General features: G+C 46.0%; 1 protein-coding gene across 1 annotated transcript in view; it reads left to right on the forward strand.

Annotated features, from left to right (window-relative positions):
* Nucleotides 1–465: 465 nt before the first annotated feature.
* Nucleotides 466–26,611, forward strand: part of LOC147449560 (uncharacterized) — a 44,608-nt gene continuing 18,462 nt past the window's right edge. The window contains exons 1-3 of the mRNA XM_086521981.1: nucleotides 466–630; nucleotides 711–980; nucleotides 8,578–8,813. Coding sequence (XP_086378107.1) covers nucleotides 580–630; nucleotides 711–980; nucleotides 8,578–8,813 — 557 coding nt within the window. The 5' untranslated portion in view covers nucleotides 466–579. The remainder of the gene's footprint in view (nucleotides 631–710; nucleotides 981–8,577; nucleotides 8,814–26,611) is intronic.

Raw genomic sequence — 26,611 nt, forward strand, 5'->3', positions numbered from 1 at the left:
GTCTTCCTGTAGATTCTTTTGCGCAAAGATATTCAAAAGCAAGTGTGGCGCAATTAATTAATTAAGCCTTTTAGAGTAATTGTAATCCAATAGCTTCAAATCCCCATGAAATTCCCTGTAAATTGGATTTATCACCTTGTAATTGCCAAAGGTTGCCTATTTAAAACACCCTCTTGCAATGGACAAATCGTCTTCTTGCCTTTTGTTTGCGAGTCACTATGTGTGTGTCTTGTGCAAATTCACCTTGTTAGGAAAAGCCCTTGTCATGGCCTGACCAAAAGAGCCATGGCAAGCACTCACTTTTTGTGATTTTGCATCTCGTGCTTACTCTCCACAACTCTCATCCCTCCTTAACTTCAGCAAACCTTCATGACTCCTCACCTTGTTTACCTAAGCAAATTTTGTCATTAACATATGAGATCAAATTTAGGTTTTCTTTCAACAATTTACCACTCTCTCCCCTCTTCCCTTGTCTTGTATTATCATTTTTAGCAGCCCATGAGATTTCACCTGATACGCGATAAAAATGAAATGGGGGTCATCGCTTCCGCCAAGTGCTTGAGTTGATTAGGCGAGACCATGCTCGGGCAGCTCAGCTCTCTGAGGAGGAGGGGCCAGCGTCTAATACAGGTAATCCTGTGTGTGTGTGAGAGAGAGAGAGAGAGAGAGAGAGAGAGAGAGAGAGAGAGAGAGAGAGAGTTTCTGGGCAGGGATTTTTCTTCCGTGGTATCACGACCCAGAATCAAGGGCGGCGACACCAGCCTGGACCACATCCACGACACCAGCCTGCACCACATCCACCACCAGTTCCTCCAGAGAAGATTGAGTGGTGGGCTGTTGATGGTGAGCTCTTTAAAGCCGAGAAATTTGACCCCAAGCGTGTACTTGCTCCACTTGAGCATGAGCATATCTCCAACAGGAGGAGAAGAAAAGATCTTGTCTGGCATTTGAGGAAAACCCGTCTCAAACTTAGAATTCAAGTAAGATTTGTCCTAACAAATTGGTTTTTTTTTTTCTTAATTTTGATGAGTATGTGCTAAATTTGTATTTTAGACTCATGGATTTTGAAGATGGCGCTCTTTCAAATGTTCTTGCAATGTGCACGTCCACTATTTGAGTCCACACTTTGTAATTGTTGCTTGTTCGATGACAATCTGGTCTATATGATCAAGAAAATGTTCCTCGTCCAACTTTATTATTGAAGTTCCTCGTGAGGTTGCAGATGGGTTCTATTTTTGGTCTACCATCTATGTGCTCAGTACAAACCCTGATATCTGTGCCATCTATGAAGGTGGCTATCACCCCTTCCACATAGTTTTCAGATACCATCACTTTCGAGTGGGAAGGATTATTGGGCTCGCAGAGGATTCACGACCGAGAATCTAGTGCCTTAGATGTCATGAGATGAGACATTTGGTGAGGGGTTTTCCCCTAGAGGGGGATAGTAGAGACATACAGGTTGCATGAAGGAACAACCCTAATAGCCATAGGAGACCTAGAAGAGTTCTACACAGCAGCAAGATCCTGCGCATTAGCATGATAGAGACTAGAGGGGTTAGAGTTAGTAAGAGCAACATGATCTTGCGCAACAACATGACAGAGATCAGAGGGATTAGAGTCGGCAGTGGCAGTCTTGAACAACATTGCAACATTGATGAGACGCAGAGTCGGAGACAGGTAGGTAGGCAGAGATAGCTTGTTCTTGTGTACAGACTGGGTAGTGAGATAGAGGTTGGATGAGATAGAGGTTGGATGAGATAGAGGTTACCAGATCAGGATCGAGAGGATATCTTAAACCAGATAGACAGTCACGTGCATGAGGATCAACAATTAGAGGCAGTTGAAGAGAGAGATGCATCTTGGCACCTTTCCTTGGCTTTTGTGTGGACTAGAAATGGGTCCATTTTGCTTGTCGTAACATTATGATTGTGCTATAGACATATATCCTTTTTTCGGGTACAACATCTAGATATGCTAACGTGGATGCGGATGATTTTGGATGCATAGCCAAGGATTTTAAAGTTCTTGGCTTCTATAATGTGGTGCTAATCCTGGAATTTAGACTAAAACTTCATACTTAAGATTAAATTGAGACTTCTAGATGTTAAGAGTGCTGAATTGATTGTTTGATTGATTGAATCTGTGATACAAGGGCTCGTTATGTCACAAACTTGTGACGTGGCATGGCCTCAAACTTCTAGAGTCTGGTCGAGAGGCCATAAAGGGGTTAGGGTTAATAACCTAACCCTACCCAACTTACAGCGAGTGGATGAGGGGCCTAAAACCCTAAATAAAGCAATTAGCGAAAATTTCCCACGCAACCAGCTGTACGGACGGGCCGGAAAACGTTGAACATGCTGACATGGCAATTGTGCGAATTTTTATGATTTACGAACATCCCTCTGGGTGCTAGTGCCACAAACACATGACGTGTCAAGCCATTGAAGACCCGATGGGTTAGTCTTTCGGAGCCTAGCCGACCTGCAAATCCCGGCCGAGGGATCTAAACCCTAAGAGAAGAAAAAAAGAAATAGAAGCAGACGAATAAGTCTTATCAACTTACAGATCCTTGTTGAGTGAGGTAATTTCTAAAGAAGTTCCTACCAACTTATGGGACCCTGTCCGATGGGGCCCAAGTGACACAAGACAACTAAATAAAGCAGGAGTGACACACACACATCCAAATTCCTTGCTTAAAAACGTGACGATGTGGCAGTTGTATGGGGCAAAGTGTGAGATCAGAATGTCCTTATCTTCTCTGATAGAGGAACCAAGGCCAACTTCATCTCACCGAAATTGGTGGCTCAACTCTCGGAGAAACGGGACCATTGATGGAGGCGGTTTTAGCGGCACCGGTGTGAGATGTGCTCTCTGGGGGTGGAACTCCGTTACTCCCCGTCGCGTGTGCCGCACACACACACACACACACTCTCTCTCTCTCTCAGTTTAGTGTTATTTGAAGTGCTAAAAGTGTTCAGTCTGTTCTTTTCCGTTGGCATGTGGTATCCGTCGTGTTATTGTGGTATCAAAGCTTCAGGCGTGTGCTTTTTTGAAAGCATACCGACCTTATCAAAGAGCAGACATAGCAAATGGGCGCTTCCAAATTTTGCCCTAAAGAATTCGTGTCCCGACCCCGGACTTATTAGCCACTCCCACCCTTACTCCATCGCGCATCGGGCGCGCTCCCGTCTTCATCGCTCTGTCTTACACGGCATAAGCCATAAAGAACCCAAGACATGGCATTCATGGATTCGGCAGAATACTTGGAGTTTCTCCTCGACGAGCTTCGTGACATTCTTTCGGGGCATCTGCAACAAAATATCCCGATGCTGCAAAGTTTTCAACAGTTTCTAAATTACATGTTACCCCCTCTGATGCCTCAGGTGATACCTCCTCCTCCTCCTCCTCCGGCACCATTAAGTACGAGAGCTTCCAGTTGGCAACCTTCCCAACTGTCTGTGGCGATCGGGGGAGTCTTCAAGAACATGTTGTAGCCATCTGACCCTGATCCAATGCAACCGCCTTTGCCACCGCTGTTACCCCCTCCCCCACCACCATCGCCTCCAGGCTTCAATGGTTGGATTCCGTATGGATACCCTAATTATCCGTACCTGGGATACGCGCTTAACCAACCGAAAGATTTCAAGGATGGCGGCACGACAATCAAAATTTTCATCTTTTTCGAGATGAAAGATCGGAAGAAACCATTGTGGTTCACACAACAATTTGACAACATCTATGCTTTGAGGAACTATACAGAAGAATCCAAGATCTCTCGAGTAGCGGGATTTCTTAAAGATAATGCCATGCAATGGTGGAGCTCAATCGCGACGCAACCGCATGGTCCAAGGACCTGGCAAGCTTTCAATACAATATTTGCGCGCAGTTATATGACTTCTCTTTTTGAAGTTTGTATCTTGGCAGAATGGGGCAACTTGAAAATGCTCGCCACAGACCATGGACGACTATAACCAAAGGTTTCTCGACGTCTACCTCCCGATGTCCTTCTTTAAGTTCATTCCCTTGGAGGACCAGTACAAGCGTTACACCATTGGACTACCATCACCGTTGCAAGAACATTGCCTATCCAAACAAGTCTCAACTATGCAAGAGCTTATGGACCATGCGGCAGTCGGCTGATGAAAGGCAAGCGAGAGTTTACTACAAAAGTAACTCTGGCCAATAACTAGAACTCTCGAAACCACGAACAAATTCTCGAGATTCTCGAGAAAGTCAACCGCAAATGCCTCGTTTGACACCTCAACAACGAGACACCTTATTACAAGAAGGCGGATTTTTTGGATGCTTTCAAATAGAGCATAACTATTCTGGTTGTCCTCAAGGCACTGATAGAACAGCGGAGCTGACGCCCATGTCGATGGTCGATAGAACCCCAGGACCATCTCCAGTCAAATGAGCTAAAGCAGCCATTGGACTTGTACCTGACATAGAAAGTACAAATGAATTGTGTCGAGCATATGCAAAGTCATCGGCTTCAAAGCCCTAATTTTCTTTGACCCAGGAGCTACCGAAAACTTCATCCATCCAGAATTCCTGAAGTAGATGGACTTTGATTATGATCCACAGGGTGGCGAAATCGAAGCCGAGTTAGCCACCGGTCAGACCAAGAAGGTGGTACCTCTCATTGGTTCTCTTCCAGTAACCATCCAAGAATATCACGGAAAAGCCGATTTTCACATTATGAAGTTGGTTAATTGTGACGTTTTCTTGGGCAAGGTTGCATCCGTATGTATGTAAAGAATTCCATCCGTGCAGTATGTCTGTACAGTATGGATCTGTACGTACGGATAGGATCCGTACACGTTTTTTTTTTTTTTTTGGGGTTGTGGTGGGGATTGCTCTATTTCAGCTTATTAGGCCTCTCTTTTTGAAAAACGCCTTGCTGCGGTTGAGAGCGATTGGTTTTGAGTGGAGTGTGCGGTTTGTAGTACTTACTACCTATCAGAGTCAGGACTTCAGACTTCAGTCTTGGATTATCATGATTCATTATGTATTTATTTTGATGCTCTTAGTTTTATGTGACCATGACAACAAACATTTGATACTATTTGGTTAGCTAAGCTCAGCTTTGTGTTTTCATTGTTCGGTTAGAGTCATGGACTCTAGTTTTTGACATTTGCAATGGTCTATTGTTGATTTGCTAGTCTTTATTAAAAGTCTTGGTGAATGCATATATAAATGTCTGAAGTACTCTCAGTTTTAGGCTTTGTGAAAAAAAGTATGAACTTTTTACGTACCTTAAAACTCAATCCGTTCAGTACTACATACCTTACGAATCGAATTTGTACCGAACGCTATGTACCTAACTACCTTGTTCTTGGGCATGCCTTGGCATGACAAGAATGATGCGACACTCCAAATCCGGAACCGTACAATTATTGTGATGCAGAAGGAGAAGCTAGTCGTCCTCAAAGTTCAGCTTTCTAAACAAAAATTTGAATGAATTATTTAGTTGTCTTAATACTTTTGAACTCTGTATGAGGAAGTACTATTTGAAATTTGTTTGAAATGGATGGTATCTGTTTTAAATCCGTCTTTGTGCCGATTTGAATTGTGTGACTTTGGTTTTAATACTGGTTTCAATGATTGTTGATTTTACTCTCGGGTGGAGTAGTGAGAAATGATGTTTGAGAATGCTTGCTCATACTCATGGCATGGACCCTTGTGGTGATTTACGGGGGGAGTATTGTTGTTGTTACTCATGGCCCGGACCTGGATGGTTATTTACGGGGGGAGTATTAAGAAGTTTGAGCAGTGGTTACTCTCAACACCTTCAAACGACGCAAGCTACGGTCTGGGGGGCATTTGGTTGTAAAAGGCCTCTATATCTTATGGCTCGGACCTTTTTAGGTTATTTGCGGGAGGAGTGATGAGGGAGTCGTTGAACAACTCATGGCTCGGACCAAGATGGTTATTTGTAGGGAGGGGGGGTGTTCATCAGCGGCTTTATGTTTCTATGTCCAGTAACATGCATATGTGAGCATTTGTGTTTGCATTGTGATGTGCCAACCACTGATTATTCCTTATTGGATGAGATTTTTTTGGGAAACCGACGACCTAGGATATGAAGAGCTCCAATCTGGAACGAGACTCCTTATTGGATGAGATTCTTCTGGGAAGCCAACGACTTAGGAAACCAAGAGCTCCGATCTAGAAAGGATAAGATACTTCTGGGAAGCTAACAACCCAGGAAATCAAGAGCTTCGATTTGGAATGAGACTCCTTATTGGATGAGATACTTCTGGGAAACCAACGACTCAGGATATCAAGAGCTCCGATCTGGATTGAGAAAACTGATTGTCCCTCGGAAATTTTTGAGCTAACTTGAGTTTTGCAGATATGCTATACTCGTGGACGATTACTTTCTTTCAAGAAGGGGGGATGTCACGAACTGCCGACGTGTCAAGCCACTGAAGAACGGAGCCAACTTGCAGAACCCGGTCGAGGGGCCTAAACCCTAAGAAGAACAAGCAATAGAAGAAGTTTTACCAACTTGCAAGTCTTGCCGAGTGGCCTATTTTTAAAGACAAGTTCCCACCAACTTACGGGACCCCGTCCGATGGGAGCTAGGGGACCTAATGCCATTAAAATAAAGCGGGACCCACACACACACACACGTGCACAAAGACCTGCGTGGAGGTTGATGACGTGGCAGGCCAGTACGGATGTCCGCATTTTACATTGACTTGTTGACGTGGCAGCCTGTACAGATTTCCGCGTTTCACACTGGCTATGCTGACGTGGCAGCCTGTACAAATTTGTGTGATTTATGTTGACTGATTTTCAGTGCCAGCTTTTGGGCCAGATGCTTTTGAGTTTCAAGCTTTTCATGTAATTGCAATTCATAGGCCAAGGGCCTTTAAATATGTGCAGAGGGCTCAGTCTCTGGCACTCTTCTGGATGAAGGTGCAGGCGCGAGTACCGGCATTGTACTCGGTTCAAGCAATATAAAGAAATACAGAATCTCTCTCTTTTAGTTCAGTGTTATTTGAAGTGGTAAAAGTGTTCAGTCTGTTCTTTTTCGTTGGCACGTGGTGCCCGTCCTGTTACAGCTTATACTGCCCCCACCACTTTCTGCTTGGTCCTTTTGTGTGCTTTGTTGTATCTATGTCATCTGTGTCCGGTGTTTTTCCTAGAGAGGGCTTCATTGTATATCCTTGGGGGTTTTTTCACTTCAGCTGATCCTTGTAAATTGGCCAGTGGCCGTGATGATGTATTCTCTACAGTATGAATGAAATGGGAACCAACCCACCTTTTATGCGCAAAAAAGCGAGTTCATCGATGTCCTTTGGTCCATGGAGGCCTATAGGACAAAGCAGATATAATCAAATTTGGGGTATCAGGCCGTTTAGACATATAAAAGAAAAAAACAAACTAAACTTCGAAGAGCTCTTATGATTCATAAGAGCTTTTTATTACAATTATGATATTCACCATGCGTATGTGTGATGAAATAAATTGATGGGTGGCCTCTATGTCTTGGCAGCTGGCATTGGATTCTTGATCCCTTATGACAGGTAGCCTTTCCTCTCATTCTTCCTCGCTTTTTAGTTCACCTGCTCAGTATACCAATTAGGAAGTTGGCGACTTAATCCACAAACAAAACAATGACCCATGAAGACCAATGAGAAAACTTCTGGTGACATGTCTCCAGCACGAACAGTCGAATAAGAAATAGACCATGAAGGATTCTTCAGCAGGGATGATAAAATAACTATCTCAATACTAGTCAATAGCGACTATGAGGATAACACGATCTGGACTTACAATTGGATCTACGATAAATCAAAAGAGGAGACATTCACAATCCGGAGTGTGACATCTCCAACTTTGCTTATTTGGAATCCCGATCTAGTTTTCTTGCATGCATTCCACAACTTTCAAATTGAAGAGCACATGTACAGCAGATTAGTGATTTATGAATATGTGATAATCTATGTGTCCTAGAGCTCTTCATATTAATGAATAACGATTTATTGAGTGGTATATACTTACGTGTCTTGGGAGAGCTTGATGCCTCTAGTTGCAGCACTACCAGAGGCACCAGAGATCTGTTTTTCATAGATCTGCTGAGCGAAACGATGAAAGGCGGTCAGAAGGTATTCTGGAAGGCACACAGGCCACTGACAGAAATGTAGCAACTACTGCGGCACCAATTCAAATATCCAATTTCGTAAACTACGATTAAGCTAGCTGAGACGATTAGGGGTAAGGGAGGGAGGGAGGGAAGGGGGGGGGGGGGGGGGGGTTACTTGAAGGGATTTGACAGGTTGAAGCGATGCCTGGTGCTCCCAAAGGTGAAGTGAGGAGCTGGCTCAGGCAAACCCATTTATAGCCCTATTGATGTCTTGTTTGGGTCAGTGCTTTGGTGGCCTTCTGCTTAGATGATGAAAGTTAGGTGGCTGACTGAACATCCGATCAGAGTTGAAAATTAATATTACTACTCTAAAAGCTAAGCAATGTGAGGCCTCCCCAAAGATATTTCTTGTCTTGAATTTTCATAGATGCAATTTCTCTGAAGTGATGCTAATAACGTGTTCTTAATTTGTTGTGCAGAATCAAGATTCCTATTGGGAAGCATACATCAAAAGGTTTCAAATATTAAGAGATGAGTGGGAGAAACATGTATGGGACCCACCCCCAGTGCCACAACCGAAGCGTCGCAATCCCGCATGGTTGGCTGAAGAGACAGAGAAATATGTGTGGTGCGACCCTCGTAGAGAAGCATATGTTACTAGCAGAGAAGCCACACAAAATCCTAGCGGGAGTGCTTACACTTTTGATCTTTCTAGGTTGAAACCTGAAACTCTGAAGTTGACATTTCTTTTTGAATGGTCTTCATTGGAGTATTTTCACTTTACTGTTATCTGGTGTTTGAAATTTGTTATGTGCATCTATGTAACACTATTTTGGTTTTTGTTAAACAGTTATATGTAGTCAATTTGTAATAGAAATGAAGCCTGTCGTTGCCTAGAAACTTGACTACACTACTCACTTTTATCAAAGAACAAACATTTTTTCTTTAGAGTGCTTGCTTTCAAAGAGAGAACAAAAATGTTGGGGGAAAAAACCATTACGGAATAATTGATAGGTTTTAGTAATTCGTATGTTATGGTTTGTTTTTGGATACTTATAGCTTCAAGGTACAAATCGTTGACGTTAAAGGTTGGCATTATTACTTCTCGACAAATAGTAAATGTCAAGGCCAAGTACACAAAACAAAGGGAAAAGTTCCAGGGGGAAACCCCTTCAAAGAAGGTAGAAGGTGCCTTGGCAACTACTGAAGAACGACTATTGTGGGGATTGAAGGGTATACAGATTTGTAGCCTGAACTGCACAAGTCATTATTGATACCAAATGACACAACTGGTAAGTGGAAATGAGGTGAACATCAAGGCTACTCAACTCTGTTCTAGCCGTAGCTGAAACTCTTAAGCTTTAGCCCAGTCTGCAGACTGCTTGATGACAAAGACCAAGGAAGTAGGGGCAAAAACCAATAGGGGACGCATCAGGATGGGCGCATAATCTATGTCCGGCCAAGTGTGAACATGGCCCCATGGTTAGGGTGGTTAAGGAATCCTATAAATAGGCTCTACGGCTTGGAGGCGAGCTTGATGTCCGCTCCCTACACGTCTGTGTGAGTATGGCTTGCGTCATGTCATGTGTGCAAATGGATCCTGTGAGGCATTAAATTGGTATCAGAGCAACTTCGTGTTTTCAACATGGCGTGGCAATGTGCACCAAAATTATTAGAGCTCGTGGTGGCCGGATGCCCCAGCCTTACATGTTCCCCCACTCGTGAAGAGGATGGTATGGAACATCACTAGCAGGAGGGGAGCAAGGAGGGCACGCGCAAGTCGATGATGAAAATCTACGGAATGTTTGGTTTTCATGCTGGTCTTTCATGGATTTTCGTGTGTGGACGTTGATGCTAGCGGTCGTCACATGGATGCTTGACGCGTGTATTTTTTCATGGATGCTTGGTGTGTGTATCCTCCCTGTATTCGTTTGTGCATGAGGAAGTCCGAGAGAACGGCTGCTCTAAGGACATGGTTGTCCCCTCTGAATGCACTATGGGGTGAGAGGAACTTGATTTTGGAGTATGTTTTACATGTCACGACGAGAGGACACAAACCTTCTATGGATTTTTGGGTGTTATCATTATGCTGCGCCAGCGTATGTACACCCGTACAATGGTATGGTGCCTTCTCTGTCAGAACGGGGAGCCCCCACAGCATAGGGCCCCCCTTTTGAGCTACCCGCTTGCCCCAACAGCTGGACAACGCTTACCTGCTCAGGCCATGCAGGGGTGGCAGCCCATTGGAGGATGCGCAAAAGCTTGCGTGCTGGGGCAGCAGTGGCTTCACGAGCAAGCGTGTGGTGGGCTGGCGGTAAAGACTGGGCAGCACCAGCACTGTGTTGCGCTTCTGGGACGGTCATAGGCGGCAGCCCAAAGGTGTGAAGCAACGAGTCAGTCAAACCTTCCACGCGGGTGTGAAAGGCAGCAGCCTGTCGGCCTTGTGCAATCACCAAAGCATCTGGGCGGCACCTCTACGCGACCCGGCACCATTTGCAGATGGCCACGTTGGGGTCTAATTTTTCAAAACCCTTCGCTTCTTGAGTAAGGGCCTGCCCACTCTCTCTCTCTAGTCCCAAAATTTTTAAACTAAAAAATTGACAAGCTCTATTATTTGATGCTATTAATTATGTCTTAAGATATATATTAATTGGGAGGAGAGACATCAAAATGAAGCGCGCAGAGAGAGAGAGAGAGAGAGAGAGAGAGAGAGGAGAGAGAGAGAGGAGAGAGAGAGAGAGAGAGATGAGAGAGAGAGAGAGAGAGAGAGAGAGAGAGAGAGAGAGAGAGAGAGAGAGAGAGAGAGAGAGAGAGAGAGAGAGAGAGGGAGAGAGAGAGAGAGAGAGAGAGAGAGAGAGAGAGAGAGAGAGAGAAATGAAATGAAATGTTATATTAACGTCTTCAAAAGGCCATAGTGACCTATGAGACCAGAAAGTTACAAGGTGGTGGATCTGATACAAAGTCAGAGTAACAAAATAACCTAACAACAGTAACAAAGATATATATTATGGGATTCTAGATTGGTCGATATGAGCTAAGCCGAAAACTAAGCAAAAATGGGCGGCTAGTTGGGAAAGCTGAATCACAAAAGATCTAGCATCGGTCGTTGGCGAATCTCATCAATTTCCTCCATGGTTAGTAGTCTGACCAGGCGTCATGCATGCCTGGCCAGCGTGCTCTGAATCTTTTGGCGTAGCCTCCATCGATGCTGTGTAGTCCTTCGCAGTCGTGGGCGCCTGGATTTCCCCAGTTCAATCGCTCGGTCAATCAGTGTGCCTCTGGCGTGAGATGAGGGGGAGCTCTGCTGTGGGAGTGGCTCTTGCGGTTGTCCCGTGTCTGCTCTGAAGAAGTCTGTAATCCGTCTTTGAGACTGGTTAGCCTCGCCATTCATCAGGCTCTCTTTGTGTCTGCGCAGCGTGAGCAAGAACAAACCCAGGCATCTTTGATCTTCGTATCCCGTTACTCTTGAGAGTGGTCCAAAACCCTCTCTGAACAAGCAATGGAAGCGGCTTTGTATCTCCTAGTAGGGGCAGCGGCATGTATAATGCAGCTCTGTCTCAGGTTCCATGTCACACAAGGGGCATGTCCTCGCCTCTGCTGGTACTCCGTTGTATCTCCCAGTTTCAATCCGCAGCTGGCGAGACGATGTGCGTAACTGGCCAATAGCACATCGTATCCCATGAGACAAGTGGGTATCCATGTATCTGGGTCTCGTCACAAAACCATCTTCTGTAAGCTGGAGAAGGTGGTCTCTGTAGAAAGCCATCTTCGTGCCCAGTTCTTGTGCTGGTTGTATCCATGTCCTCCTGGTGTCTAGCGGGTCAGGTCTTGGTGGATGAGCTTGGTGATCTCCGACTGTGTAAGAATGAGAGATGGTGCATCCAATGAGTACTGGAATGGTGGCACCCATGCGCCTGAAACCATGATGTCATCTCCCCATACCAGCATGTTGTATCTCCTTGTATGGCTAACTGTCGAGAGGACTCAAGTGCTATGCGAGCATATCTGTCTCTGGGAAGTTCCCATGTGCGGTTTATGAAGGAGATTGATCTGGTGAGCGCCTCCACCACTAGTGGGGGGGCCGCTAGCTCTGCTCGAATAATGGCCCGTGGTATTGATGCCTTGGCTCTAATGAGCCGCGAGATCATAGAGACGAGAGGTTTCTCCATGTTCCCCCATCCGTCTGTGCGACCCGGCCTCCCGTGGTGATCCAATGAAGGTCCCCATATCTCAGCCCCATAGAGCAATGCTGAGGCCACCAAGGTGTCAAAGAGCCAGAGCTTCGTCCGGGGTTCCTGAAACTGAACCTGCGAACACATCCTCTCCAATCTACCCAATGGTGCGTGGGCTCTAGTCAGTCTGGTCTCTGCTGCTCTTCTGAGTGAGAATGTGGGTTCGCTAAAAACCACTCCAAGGTAAGTGTAAGCAGTCTGTGTACTCCACAGTCTCTTGGCCGTATGTGAATGTAGGTGCTGATCTCCTGATCCACTGCGGGGTGGTATTAAACACCATAATCTTGGTTTTACCAAGGTTGACAGACAAACCACTTTCGTGGGCAAACGTATGCAAAGCATCCAAATGGCGTTGCATTCCCTCTGGGGATTCAGAGATCAACACAATATCATCCGCATATAACAAAAGTGGAATCCATGTCCCTGCCAGCTGTGCACCTTTATCTCCATCGCTGTCAATGTAGTCAGAAACCTCATCCACATACATACCGAAAAGAGTAGGAGAGAGCGGGCAGCCCTGCTTCACCCCAATAGTGGAGTGAACCGGTATTGAGAGTCCCTCTGGGGTGCGTACATGCCCTACTACTGATCTGTACAATGCCATGATCCCCCAAATGAGCTCTGTGGGTACTCCCATTTCCTGTAATCTGCGCATCAATCTAGCTCTGGGTACTGTGTCAAAAGCTTTGCAGAAGTCCACAAAGCTACAACAGATCCGTCTCCCATGAGATCTGCCTTCCTCGATGATGGCCCTGAGTGTCAAGATGTGGTAAAGAGTAGAGAAGCCTCTCCTGAACCCTGCCTGCCCAGTTGCACGCATTCCTTCCCTCTCTGTCCATCTACTCAGCTGTTGCTTAAGAATGGATGCATACAATCATGCCAGTGTGTGCCCAATCATAATAGTGCGATAATTCCCAGGCTCCATGGGGTCTCCTTACTTGAAGATAGGTACTATCGTACATAGGCTCCAAGTGTCCGGTAGGCCCTCACACATGGCACGGTTAAACATAACCGCTAGAAGCTCTGCTAGTAGATCTTTTGCATGCATGAAATGCTCAGCGACTAAGCCATCATGATCATATGCTCTCCCAGTCCTCATCCTGTCAATAGCTTTCTTCACCATCTCAGCGGTGAAAAAAGCACATGTGTGTGGGCATGGGTCGGGGGGGTTGGGGAGGGGCGGCTGTCCAGGTATTGTGTAAAAAGATGATGCGTACTGACCCCAGGTCTCTATGGAGGAAATAGCAGGGGGGGGGGGGGACTGCTCATGAAAGAGCCGCCACGCCTCACGCGAGTCCTATACTAAGGATAAAGGGGGAGGGAACTCTGGTCACCCCCCCCCCCCCCCTCCCCCCTCCCTCCACGCGTCCCAACTTGCTTCAACCGGCGGGTGAACCCTGTAGCTCCGGGAGCACATTGACGCGCAGAGAGAGAGAGAGAGAGAGAGAGGAGAGAGAGAGAGAGAGAGAGAGAGAGAGAGAGAGAGAGAGAGAGAGGCGGAGAAGCCGCCAACTATACTAGTGTTAATAATATGGATGTAGATGTTACAAAATGCTAGCCACGTGGACGAACATGCTTCCATATTTGCGATTTCGCCTCCTACGCTAACGAAGTAAAAAAAAATAAAAAATTAAAAAAAAATATTTTTTAATACTTCCTACGCATAGAAGAAGGGGGGGGGACATCCTACGCGTTTAAAAATTGGGGGGGGGGGGGGGGGGGGGGGGGGACCCTACGCGTAGAGGAAGGGGGGAGGGGGGGGACGCGGGGGGTGGGGGGGGGGGACACCAGGGGGGCTGCAGGCGGGCACAGCGGCGCGGGGGGGCAGCGACCAGGGCGAGGGGGGCAGTGAGCGCGTGGGAGCAGGGGGGTACCGGAAGCAGGAGAGCAGGGGCGGCAACGGGTGCAGGGCGGGCAGAGAGAGAGAGAGAGAGAGAGAGAGAGAGAGAGAGAGAGAGAGAGAGAGAGAGAGATGAAATGAAACAAAATGTTGTCTTAACGTCTTCAGAAGGCCAGAATGACCTATGAGACCAGAAAGTTACAATGTGGTGGATCTTATACAAAGTCAGAGTAACAAAAATGACAAAATAAAATGCTATGGAATCTGTAACAGCTAGATGTGATCTAAGCAGATAGGTGGGATAGCTAAATCACAGATCACAAAAGGTCCAGCTAGGTGGGATAGCTAAATCACAGATCACAAAAGATCCGGCATCGGTCGCTGGCGGATCTCATCAATCTCCTCCATGGTCAATAGCCTGACCGGGCGTCGTGCATGATGGGCCAAAGTGATCCGAATCCTTTGATGCAACCTCCGTCGATGCTGTGTGGTCCTCCACAGTCGTGGGCGTCTGGATCTCCCTAGCTCAGTCGCTCGGTCGATCAGTGTGCCTCCAGTGTGAGGCGGCGAGCTCTCCCGTGGTAGCAACTCCTTCGGGTGTCCAGTGTCTGCTCTAAAGAAGTCTGTGATCCGTCTCTGAGACTGGTTGATCTCTCCTCTCATCAGGCTCTCTCTGTCTGCGCAGCTCGCGCAAAAACAAACCCAAGCATCTCTGATCCTCGTACCGCATGACTCTGGAGAGTGGTCCGAAGCCCTCTCTGAACAAGCAGTGGAAGCGGCCGCGTATCTTGTAGTAGACGGGGTAGTGGCATGTGTAGTGCAACTCTGTTCAGGCTCCAGGTCACATAGGAGACATGTCCTGGCCTCTGTTGGGACTCTGCTGTATCTCCCAGTCTCGATCCACAGCCGGTGTGAAGATGTGCGTATCTGGCCAATAGCACATCGTATCCCATGAGACAAGTGGGTGTCCATGTATCTAGGTCTCGTCACAAAACCGTCCTCCGTAAGCTGGAGAAGATGCTCTCTGTAGAAAGCCATCTTCGTGCTCAACTCCTGTGTTGGCTGTATCCATGTCCTCCTGATGTCTAGCTGAGTCAGGTCCTGGCGGATGAGCCTGGTAATCTCGGACTGTGTGAGAGTCAAAGAGGGTGCATCCAGCGAGTACTGGAAGGGTGGCAGTCTGTCTATGCTGAACCCATGCGCTTGAAACCATGATGTCATCTCCCCATACCAGCATGCTGTATCTCCCTGCATGGCTAACTGTCGAGAGGATTCAAGTGCAAGGCAGGCATATCTGCTTCTGGGAAGTTCCCAGATGCGGTGTATGAAAGAGACGGATCTGGTGAGTGCCTCAACCACTAGTGGGGGGGCAGCGAGCTCTGCTCGTATAATGGCACGTGGTACTGAAGCCTTGGCTCTAATGATCCGTGAGATCATAGAGACTGGTGGCTTCTCCATGTCCCCCCATCCATCAGTGCGACCTATCCTCCCATGATGGTCCAATGAAGGTCCCCAAATCTCAGCTCCATAGAGCAATGCAGAAGCCACCAGGGTGTCAAAGAGCCAGAGCTTCGTGCGAGGCTCCTGAAACTGAACATGTGAACACATCCTCTCCAATCTACCCAATGCTGCATGGGCTCTGGTCAATCTAGTCTCTGCTGGTCTTCTCAATGAAAATGCTGGTCCACTAAAAACCACTCCAAGGTAGGTGTAAGCATCTGTATACTCCACCGTCTCCTGGCCGTACGTGAATGCAGGCGCTGACCTCCTGATCCACTGCGGGGTCGTATTAAATACCATGACCTTGGTTTTACCAAGGTTGACAGACAAACCACTCTCATGGGCAAAGCTATGCAAAGCATCCAAGTGACGTTGCATCCCCTCTGGAGAGTCGGAGAGAGAGTTATATTAAATGTCTTCATAAGGCGAAACTGACCTATGAGACCAAACTGATACATTCCTTGTGGATCTAATCCAATGTCTGGGTACAAAAATAAAATGAAGTAAAGTGAGACTAAAACTGAAAGACTCAAATCGTCAGCTTGAAAATGATGATGATGATCATCATCCATGCCGGAGGATGCCCAGCATCGGACGTTGTCCGAGAAAGTATTGCATGGTCGCTGAAGAGCTTCGTCAATGCCCGTCTTTGTAAATAATCGTACTAGGCGTCTCCCATGTCGTGCTAGAATAGTCCGGATTCTCTAGTGGAGCCTCTGTTGATGTCGTGGTCACCGGTGTCTAGCTCTCCCGAGCTCAGTGGCTTTGCCCACTAATATACCTCTGGTAGAAGTGGGCTCTGAAGTCTGTTGCGAAGCATGCTCATCCGACTGCTTAGTCCCTGCTCTAAAGAAGTTAGTGATCTCCCTCTTTGAATGCCTCCCACTACGTGGTCTCCTCAAGAGACTTTCCTTGTGTCTGCACAGCTGTAGCAAAAACAACCCGATGCATCTCTGATCTTGATATCTCATGACTCTAGCCAACGGTCCAAAGCCCACTCTGAATAGACAGTGAAAGCGGCCTCGTATCTCGTAGTATACCGGACAATGACAAATGTGATGTAATTCTGTCTCTGGCTCTATATCACATAATTGGCATATCCTAGCTTCTGCTGGTACTCCCCTAAATCTGCCAGTCTCAATCTCTAGCTGATGCGATGATGTGCACATTTGACCAATAGCACATCGTATCCCATAGGATAAATGAGTGTCCATATAGGCCAATCTAATCACATATCCGTCCTCTGTTAGTTGGAGGAGATGCTCTCTATAGAAAGCCATCTTCGTGCCTAACTCTTGTACCGGCTGTATCCATGTGCTTTTGGTATTTAGTTGAATCAATGTAACAGACTTGGACACTCCAAGTCGAGAATCTACCACGACACCACAATTAATCACTTCAAAACAGTTCACAGTTCACAATTGATTCGACAATGGCGCGGCGGAGTTCCCCATGCCTAGAGATATTGGCCCCAAAGACTGCGCCCCTTTCGGTATTTCTTTTTGTATTAATCTGCAACTCTTAAAGTACAAGCGAGTAGTCGGGACTCACTCTCATACTCTGCGTCCAGATGCACTGAGAAGTGAGAGCCCAAACTACTAATTTAAAGAGTTTACAAGGGATGCCAAAAGCAGAGCCCCAAAAGCTGAAAATCAAAAGCCTTGCCAAATAAAGAAAAAGCCCTCTGTCTCTCTCTCTCTCTCTCTCTCTCTCTCTCTCTCTCTCTCTCCAATTGCGTAGCAAAAGCAAAACTGCCGCAAGTCCTTGCTTTTTTTTCCTGTTGCCGCAAATCCCGCTGCAAAATGCGGGCGTCCGTACAGCTTGCCACGTGTCAGCCCAGCCCGCTTTTCCCGGCAGCAAGCCACGTCAGCATTTGCTAGGCTTTCCAATTCGGCCAGCCACCTCATCGTTTCTGCATCCTTGCTAGAGGGTGTGTGTGTACTGGGCAGCCACGTCACCTAGTTGTGACATACCCCCCTCTTGAAAGCATTGTAATCGCCCTTGATTACGCTTGCAAAACAGACAGAAGCCATAAACTGCCTTAGCAGACACTGACTGCTAGTACCGACGCACTAGGAATACACATCTAGCACATGCACCAATCAATAGTCACATCACATGACATCACAGGACATCACATGACAAATCACATTCAACATTCATTCGGATCTCAGACCATGATTTGTCGGCAATGCAATTAGCAATCGCATCTAGATCCACTCAGGACCTCATAGATGTCCGATTAACTAATCCCTATTGCAACCATGTCTATCGAGATCATTCAGACCAAAATGCTGCAGTCGTTTCGTCTATCAGTTCCTGCACTTAAATAAGTCAAGAACAAATTAGTTTCATATTTTCCGGAATTCCATTTCATAAAGTCATACATCAGAATACTGTCAGCTCTAAGTATCCTTGAAGCTCAAAGAGACGTCAGTGACTCTAGTATTCAAAAATCGAGGCATCTGTTGACAAAGGAGCGGAGTAACTCCCCTCTTGTGCAAACCCACTGCACCAGATCTCCGGCCAAGCTGAATTTGGGGTTCCATTTGGAGTAGACTATGCTAAACCAAAAGCTTCAAGGTAAAGTTTCACAATCTGAGGAGTATCTGCTAGGTCCTCCTCCTCCATCCACTTCGCATCCAATGCAGGATAGTTCTTGAATTTAACCAAGAACCGCCTTCTCACTTTACCCTTATTCTTTATGTCCTTATGTGCCAATATCTGTTCTGGAACAAGGATCTCCTTGTTCTCTTCTACTTCGGGTTGCTCATCAGGCTCCCTATCTTCGGGCACATCACCTTTAAAAGGTTTCAAGAGATTTACATGAAATGCATTGTGAATCCTCCAAGTGTCACAGGCAGCTTTAGTCGGAAGGAGACATCATTGATCTTTTCGAAGATCTGGAAAGGTCCGTAGTATCGCATACTAAGCTTTGGAAAAATCCTCTCCTTTTCCTCTTTCTTTCTCCGGCATGCCTTCTCAAAACGTAAGAGCACCCAATCATTCTCCTTCAATTTCAAATCGCGACGATGGCGATCTACTGTCTTTTTCTGTCTTTCCTAAGATTTCTGCAAAGCCTCGTAGACCTTGGCAAAAGCCGTGTCCAAGTCGCGCGTGTACTCATCGGCTTCAAAAATCTTATCTTTCGTGCTTAGGAAGGGTGGAACCTTTGGAGCACCTTCAATAATCTCAAATGGCGCCTTCCCCGTCGAAGAGTGTACCGTGTTATTGTAGGCAAATTCCACCAAAAGGTAAATACTTTTCCCATTGAGTCTTCTGATATGTCACGTGACACATCCAACCCTATGTGTCCGTGGACAAGCTATAGCATTACAAGGGTTCAATCAGTCCAGTCAGTCTAGCTTAGGAAGTGCTCTTGCACTTTTGTGAGTCTGTTCGCAGACCGTGCATGTCCATGCACTTAGAGTAGATGCATATCCTTTGGTATCATCAACATTACCATCAGAATCCAACACAATTCATCTTGAGCAAAATTCAACATTCATTCCGCCGCACCTTACATTGGTATCAGAGCTTTGAAAGAACCACAAGAATCACAAGTATTTTTTTTTGCTTGTTGCGGTCGCACGTAACCCAAGATTCCTTGTGCGTGTCGATTCCTAATCGTGTTTTTGAAGAGTGACAAGAATCCCAAGAAAGAAGGGCTTGTCCAGCCTCCCCTTGTGCCTCTTTTCACTAATTGAGAGCGGACCGTGCACTTAGCGGCCGGCCAATCGACTTGAGGTGGGAAAAAGCAACTTTGGTGTGAGCGCAAGGCCGCCAAGGGGTGCGACTGCGGAAAAGAGAAGAACTCGGGTAAAGAGAAGATCCTTCTCTAACACAGATTGCAAGCGAACGAAGAACCTCAAGAACCTCAAGACACTCAAGAACCTCAAGAACCCAAGAACCCAAGACCCACAAGAACCCAAGTTCCTCGTGAACTTAAGAATCCAAGACTTCAGTGGATTGTCATCACTCGAAGCGAAATGGATACTTCGCATGGAGGTGGTGAGCATGGGAGTGGCGAAGAAGAGTTTTCCCCGCCAGGAGGTTTTTCCGACCCTACCCCTTTTCCATCCACGCCAAGGATTGCACTAACTCCTTTGGAGCTTTTCGAGAAGATGATGATGGACAGGAAGTTAGAGCGCGAAGCAAGAAAAGCAGAAAGAAAGGCAGTACACAACGAAAGAATGACAGCCATAAAGCTTGAACACCAAGAAAGAAGAGCCAAATTGGATCTCGAGCGCGAGCAAGCGCGCTTAGCGGCTGAACAGAGAGCCCAACACATGCAAGAGTTGTTCCGACTTGTTGCGAATGTGCAGGCACAGATTGCAAAGGATCAGGAGAAGGAGACTCTCTCAGTCGCTTCTTTTCCAAAGCACGACACACATGATTTGCATGATAATGATAAGCATGATGATTTGCATGATATAGATGTAGTTATTCACAAGCATGATGATTTGCAAGAAAAAGATGTGATTGTTCACAAGGATGATGGTTTAGTTGATGCTTTTTCTAGCAAAGCTAACCTCGTTGCAGATTCGATCAATCACGAAGAACCGATCTTGGCTTTTGAGTCGAGGTCCACAGAACCCCCATAGGAAGATTCGATCAGTCACGAAGAACCGATCTTGGCTCTCGAGTCAAGGTCCAAAGAACCCCCACAGGAAGTATTCTAATGATTAGTCAGCACGCATTGTTCAAGTGTTTCATTCGTGATGCTTTCCTGTATTTTAGTCGTCGTCTTTATGTGATCCCTTTTCACAGGCATGCCATATTGTACGATGAACACGATTCACTCATGAATGAGCACGGATATATGCGGATTACTCATGAAACGATGAAATGTTTGCATTCAAGGAATTTACATTTCATGTCTCTTCCTTGGCATGACATAGTATCTGAAAGAGCACAAGAAGGATTGAGCATCAAGCATAGGCATTTCCATTGTGTTTTGCCAGAGTTGATTGATTTAGATCAGAAAGTCGAGATTCGACCCCATTGTTTGCGTGTTTTTGATGAACGGTTTGGCACTCCGTCACTTTGTTCATCTGCAGTGCATGCACAGTCTTTTCGAAGGAATAGAATTTTTCCAGTCACTTTACATGGAATTGGTATGTTCATGTTTTTGTGTTGGAAGTGGTTCGAGGAATTTTCACTCTCGGAGATTCTTGAAGAAGGTAGACGCATTGTAGACCTTTATGAAATTCAAGTACCGCATGACCCCCACATCAGAGTGGGCCGGCGAAGAGTCTCTTCCAGAATTCCGGATGTTGTTAGCGATCTCTCTCGACACCATACAGTTCAGTACCAGTACCTCACTTTGAAAAGGAGGGGATGTCACGTGACACATCTAACCCTATGTGCACGTTGACAAGCTACTTCATGACAAGGGTTCAATCTAGTTTAGTCAGTCTAGAATAGGAAGTGATCTGGCACTTTTGTGAGTCTGTTTGCAGACCGTGCATGTCCAGACACTTAGAGTAGATGCATATCCTTTGGTTGCACACAGCATGATCATCAGATTTCCATCAGAATCCATCGGGACAATGCATAGACCTATTTTCACTATTTTTGACATTTTTTCACTTATTATTGTTAAGTGACTTTTGTTGGGAAACTGGGTAGGGCAATTTGACAAGCAAGTATATAAGAAAACCCATCGCTAGCACTTTCTGGCAGAAGAGGCAGTAGGGACCGGACATCCGACAGTGCACCTTTTCAGCAAGACTCCCTGGCAGTCAACCTAGCGTTTTCAGCCACAAGTACCAGCCAACGTTCTTCATCAAGTGCAGATCAGCCCAACGTTTTGCCAGTTGCAGATCAATCTGGCGACAACAGATCCCCTAGCGTTTTTGTAGCAGATCACAGATCAGCCCTAGTGTTAGCAGAAACATCAGTATCAGCCCTAGTGTTTTTGGATCAGTAGGACAACCTAGCGTTTTGCAGATTCTTCGCGACAGAACCAGCAGATAGATCAACGTTTTCAGTTTTCAGCGTGTCGTCGTCACGTTGATGCCGTCATCGACATAGAGTCAGAATTCAGCAGATAATGATTTGCAGATTTCAGCCCTTAGCATTTTCAGATTTCAGCCGTCTCGTCGTCGTCCTCATCGCCGTCGACATCGTCAGCAAGTCCAAGCATTGTAGAGATTTGTGCAATCAATAGTAGACCGCTCTCGCCATAGAGAGTGGGGCCTTCGGAGGAGGGTTTGACAACTTGTCTGGTGTCGTATTCTTCTCTCTCTATCTCTCAGTCTCGACACCTTCATTCATAGTGTTCACCACTTTGTTTGTGTCCATTATACTCTCTCACTAAAGGAACGGAAGGCTCTCCCTTCCGTAAGTAAAAGCAACCCTTGAGCACAGTTCGGAGTACTCATCTTGAGCAAAGTTCAACATCGTCTTCCGTTGCACCTTACATTGGTATCAGAGCTTCGGCAGTGTTCTGTATCACTCAAGGAAAGAACCACAAGATTTTTTTTTTTTCACTTGTTGCGGTCGTACGTAACCCAAGTCCACTTGGGCGTGTCGATTTCTAATCGTGTTTTGAAAGAGTGACAGGAAACCCAAGAAAGAAGGGCTTGTCCAGCCTTTCCTTGTCTCTCTTTTCACTCATTAAGAGCGGACTGTGTAGTTAGCGGCCGGCCAATTGACGTGAGGTGGGAAAAAGCAACCTTGGTGTGAGCGCAAGGCCTCCAAGGGGTGCGCCTGCGGAAAAGAGAAGAACTCGGGTGAAGAGAAGATCCTTCTCTAACACAGATTGCAAGCGAACGAAGAACCTCAAGAACCTCAAGAACTCAAAAACCTCAAGACACTCAAGAACCTCAAGAACCCAAGAACCCAACACCCACAAGAACCCAAGAACCCAACACCCACAAGAACCCAAGTTCCTTGTGAACTTAAGAACCCAAGACTTCAGTGGATGGTCATCCCCCGAAGCGGAATGGATACTTCGCATGGAGGTGGTGAGCATGGGAGTGGCGAAGAAGAGTTTTCCCCACCAGGAGGTTTTTCCGACCCTACCCCTTTCCCATCTACGCCAAGGATTGCACTAACTCCTTTGGAGCTTTTCGACAAGATGATGATGAACACGAAGTTAGAGCGCGAAGCAAGAAAAGCAGAAAGAAAGGCAGTACACAACGAAAGAATGACAGCCATAAAGCTTGAACACCAAGAAAGAAGAGCCAAATTGGATCTCGAGCGCGAGCAAGCGCGCTTAGCGGCTGAACAGAGAGCCCAACACATGCAAGAGTTGTTCCGACTTGTTGCGAATGTGCAGGCACAGATTGCAAAGGATCAGGAGAAGGAGACTCTCTCAGTCGCTTCTTTTCCAAAGCACGACACACATGATTTGCATGATAATGATAAGCATGATGATTTGCATGATATAGATGTAGTTATTCACAAGCATGATGATTTGCAGGAAAAAGATGTGATTGTTCATAAGGATGATGGTTTAGTTGATGCTTTTTCTAGAGAAGCTAACCTTGTTGTAGATTCGATCAATCACGAAGAACCGATCTTGGCTTTCGAGTCGAGGTCCACAGAACCCCCACAAGAATATTCGATCAATCATGAAGAACCGATCTTGGCTCTCGAGGCAAGGTCCAAAGAACCCTCACAAGAAGTATTCTGTGTTCGAATGATTAGTCAGCACGCATTGTTCGAGTGTTTCATTCGTGATGCTTTCCTATATTTTAGTCGTCGTCTTTATGTGATCCCTTTTCACAAGCATGCCGTATTGCACGATCAACACGATTCACTCATGAATGAGCACGGATATATGCGGATTACTCATGAAACGATGAAATGTTTGCATTCAAGGAATTCACATTCCATGTCTCTTCCTTGGCATGACACAGTATTCGAAAGAGCACAAGAAGGATTGAGCATCAAGCATAGGCATTTCCATTGTGTTTTGCCACAGTTAATTGATTTAGATTAGAAAGTCGAGATTCGACCCCATTGTTTGCATGTTTTTGATGAACGGTTTTGCACTCCGTCACTTTGTTCATCTGCATTGCATGCACAGTCTTTTCGACGGAATATAATTTTTCCAGTCACTTTACATGGAATGGGTATGTTCATGTTTTTGTGTTGGAAGTGGTTTGAGGAATTTTCATTCTGGGAGATTCTTGAAGAAGGTAGACGCATGACTATCGATGAAGATGAAGCATTGAAGGAGCCACAAATGACTTTGTGTCGCTTTCGGTGCGGCCCAAAGAAGAAGGCATTACAGACCTTTATGAAGTTCAAGTACCGCACGACCCACACATCATAGTGGGCCGGCGAAGGGTCTCTTCCAGGATTCCGGATGTTGTTGGCGATCTCTCTCGACGCCATACAGTTCAATACCAGTACCTCACTTTGAAATGGAGGGAATGTCATGTGACACATCTAACCCTATGTGCACGTGGACAAGCTACTTCATGACAAGGGTTCAGTCCAGTTCAGTCAGTCTAGAATAGGAAGTGATCTGACACTTTTGTGAGTCTATTCGTAGACCGTGCATGTCCAGACACTTAGAGTAGATGCATATCCTCTGGTTGCACATAGCATGATCATCAGATTTCCATCAGAACCCATCGGGAGCATTTTTACAATGCATAGACCTTTTTTCCATATTTTGGACATTTTTTCACTTATTATTATTAAGTGACTTTTGCTGGGAAACTGGGTAGGGCAATTTGACAAGCAAGTATATAAGAAAACCCATCGCTAGCACTTTTTGGCAGAAGAGGCAGCACGGACTAGACATCCGACAGTGCACCTTCTCAGCATGACTCCTCGGTAGTCAACCTAGCGTATTCAGCCACAAGTACCAGCCAACGTTCTTCATCATGCGAGGATCACGATCACTGATAATCGATTGTGGCATACCATGGTACTTAAACACATTGTACATGAACAAGCGTGCCATCGGATCAGATTTTATCTTCTTCCTGACAGGGATAAAATGGGCCTACTTGCTGAACCTGCAGATAATGGTCCATATACCATCATTCCCTGTTGGCGTTCTTGGAAGATCAAAGATAAAGTCCATAGCAATGCTTTCCCGTGATGATAAGGAATTGACACAGCTGAAATTTGTGGCTTTCTTGATAATGCATCAGCCACAACATTCTTCTTGCCTTCCACATACATAATCTGGAAGTGGAACATGGAAAGAATGTTTGCCCATCGCATATGCTTTTCGGATAACTTTGACTGTGTCAAGAAGTATCGCAAGGTTTGATGATCTGTTTGGACAACAAAATCAGCACCTAAGAGGTAGTGCTTCCAGCTAGAAAGCGCATGAATCACGGCCAAGAGCTCTTTCTCATAGACTTGCATAGTCCTCTCTGGCCCTTGCAAAATTCGGCTTTCATAAACTACTACCCGTCCGTCTTGCATTAGCACTGCTCCGATGCTACTGCCACACGCGTCACATTGGACCACAAATGACTTCCTGAGATCTGGCAAAACAATAACTGGATCTGAAGTCAACTTTTCCTTTAAGAGACTAAAAGCTGAAATCTCTTTTTGGGTCCATCTGAAAGTGACCTCTTTCTTTTGCAATGCGTGAAGAGGCGATGCTATCTCTGCAAAATTTCTGATAAACCTTCTATAGTAGGAACACAATCCCAAGAAGCTTCTGACATCGTGCACAGTCTTCAAGTCTGGCCATGTCTTGATGGCTTCGACCTTTGCGGGATCCATTCTAACACCATCCTTTGAGACTATGTGGCCCAGAAAGTGGATCTCTTCGAGGAAGAATTCACTTTTCTTAGGATTGACAAGTAACCTGTGACTGCGCAGCTCTTCGAACACAATGGTCAAGTGACGCCTATGCTCCTCTTCATTCTTCGAATACACTATCATGTCATCGAAGAACGTTCCAACAAACTGTTGATGCGAGCGGAAAATCCGGTCCATCATTCTGTTGAACGTGGCAGGAGCATTTGTTAGCCCAAACGGCATCACTAGAAACTCACAAAGACCAAATGTCGTTCTAAACGCAGTCTTGTGCACATCCTCTGGCCTTATACGAATCTGATGGTACCCACTCTTAAGGTCTATCCTGCTGAAAATTGCAGCACCCTCTAAACGATCGAGAATATCATCAATGCGAGGAATAGGGAACCTATTCTTGATGGTATTCTTATTAAACGCACGGTAATCAATACACATGCGCCATGAGCCATCCTTCTTCTGCACTAGGAGCACTATGTGGGATCCATTCTAACACCATCCTTTGAGACTATGTGGCCCAGAAAGTGGATCTCTTCGAGGAAGAATTCACTTTTCTTAGGATTGACAAGTAACCTGTGACTGCGCAGCTCTTCGAACACAATGGTCAAGTGACGCCTATGCTCCTCTTCATTCTTCGAATACACTATCATGTCATCGAAGAACGTTCCAACAAACTGTTGATGCGAGCGGAAAATCCGGTCCATCATTCTGTTGAACGTGGCAGGAGCATTTGTTAGCCCAAACGGCATCACTAGAAACTCACAAAGACCAAATGTCGTTCTAAACGCAGTCTTGTGCACATCCTCTGGCCTTATACGAATCTGATGGTACCCACTCTTAAGGTCTATCTTGCTGAAAATTGCAGCACCCTCTAAACGATCGAGAATATCATCAATGCGAGGAATAGGGAACCTATTCTTGATGGTATTCTTATTCAACGCACGGTAATCAATACACATGCGCCATGAGCCATCCTTCTTCTGCACTAGGAGCACTGGGGAGCAAAAGGGTGAAGAACTAGGCTGAATCAGCCCCTTCTCTAATAACTCCTCAACCTGGCCCATAATCTCTTTCTGCTGCGCCGCAGTAACCGTGTAGGGAGGTCTATTTGGTGGACTACACCCTGGCACCAAATCTATCCGATGGTCCTCAGGTCTCTCTGGCGGCAATTGCGACGGTAATGAATCAGAAAAACAGTCACTA

This window comes from Adiantum capillus-veneris, chromosome 10 (assembly GCF_014529385.1).
Source record: "Adiantum capillus-veneris isolate H3 chromosome 10, ASM1452938v2, whole genome shotgun sequence".
NCBI lineage: Eukaryota > Viridiplantae > Streptophyta > Polypodiopsida > Polypodiales > Pteridaceae > Adiantum > Adiantum capillus-veneris.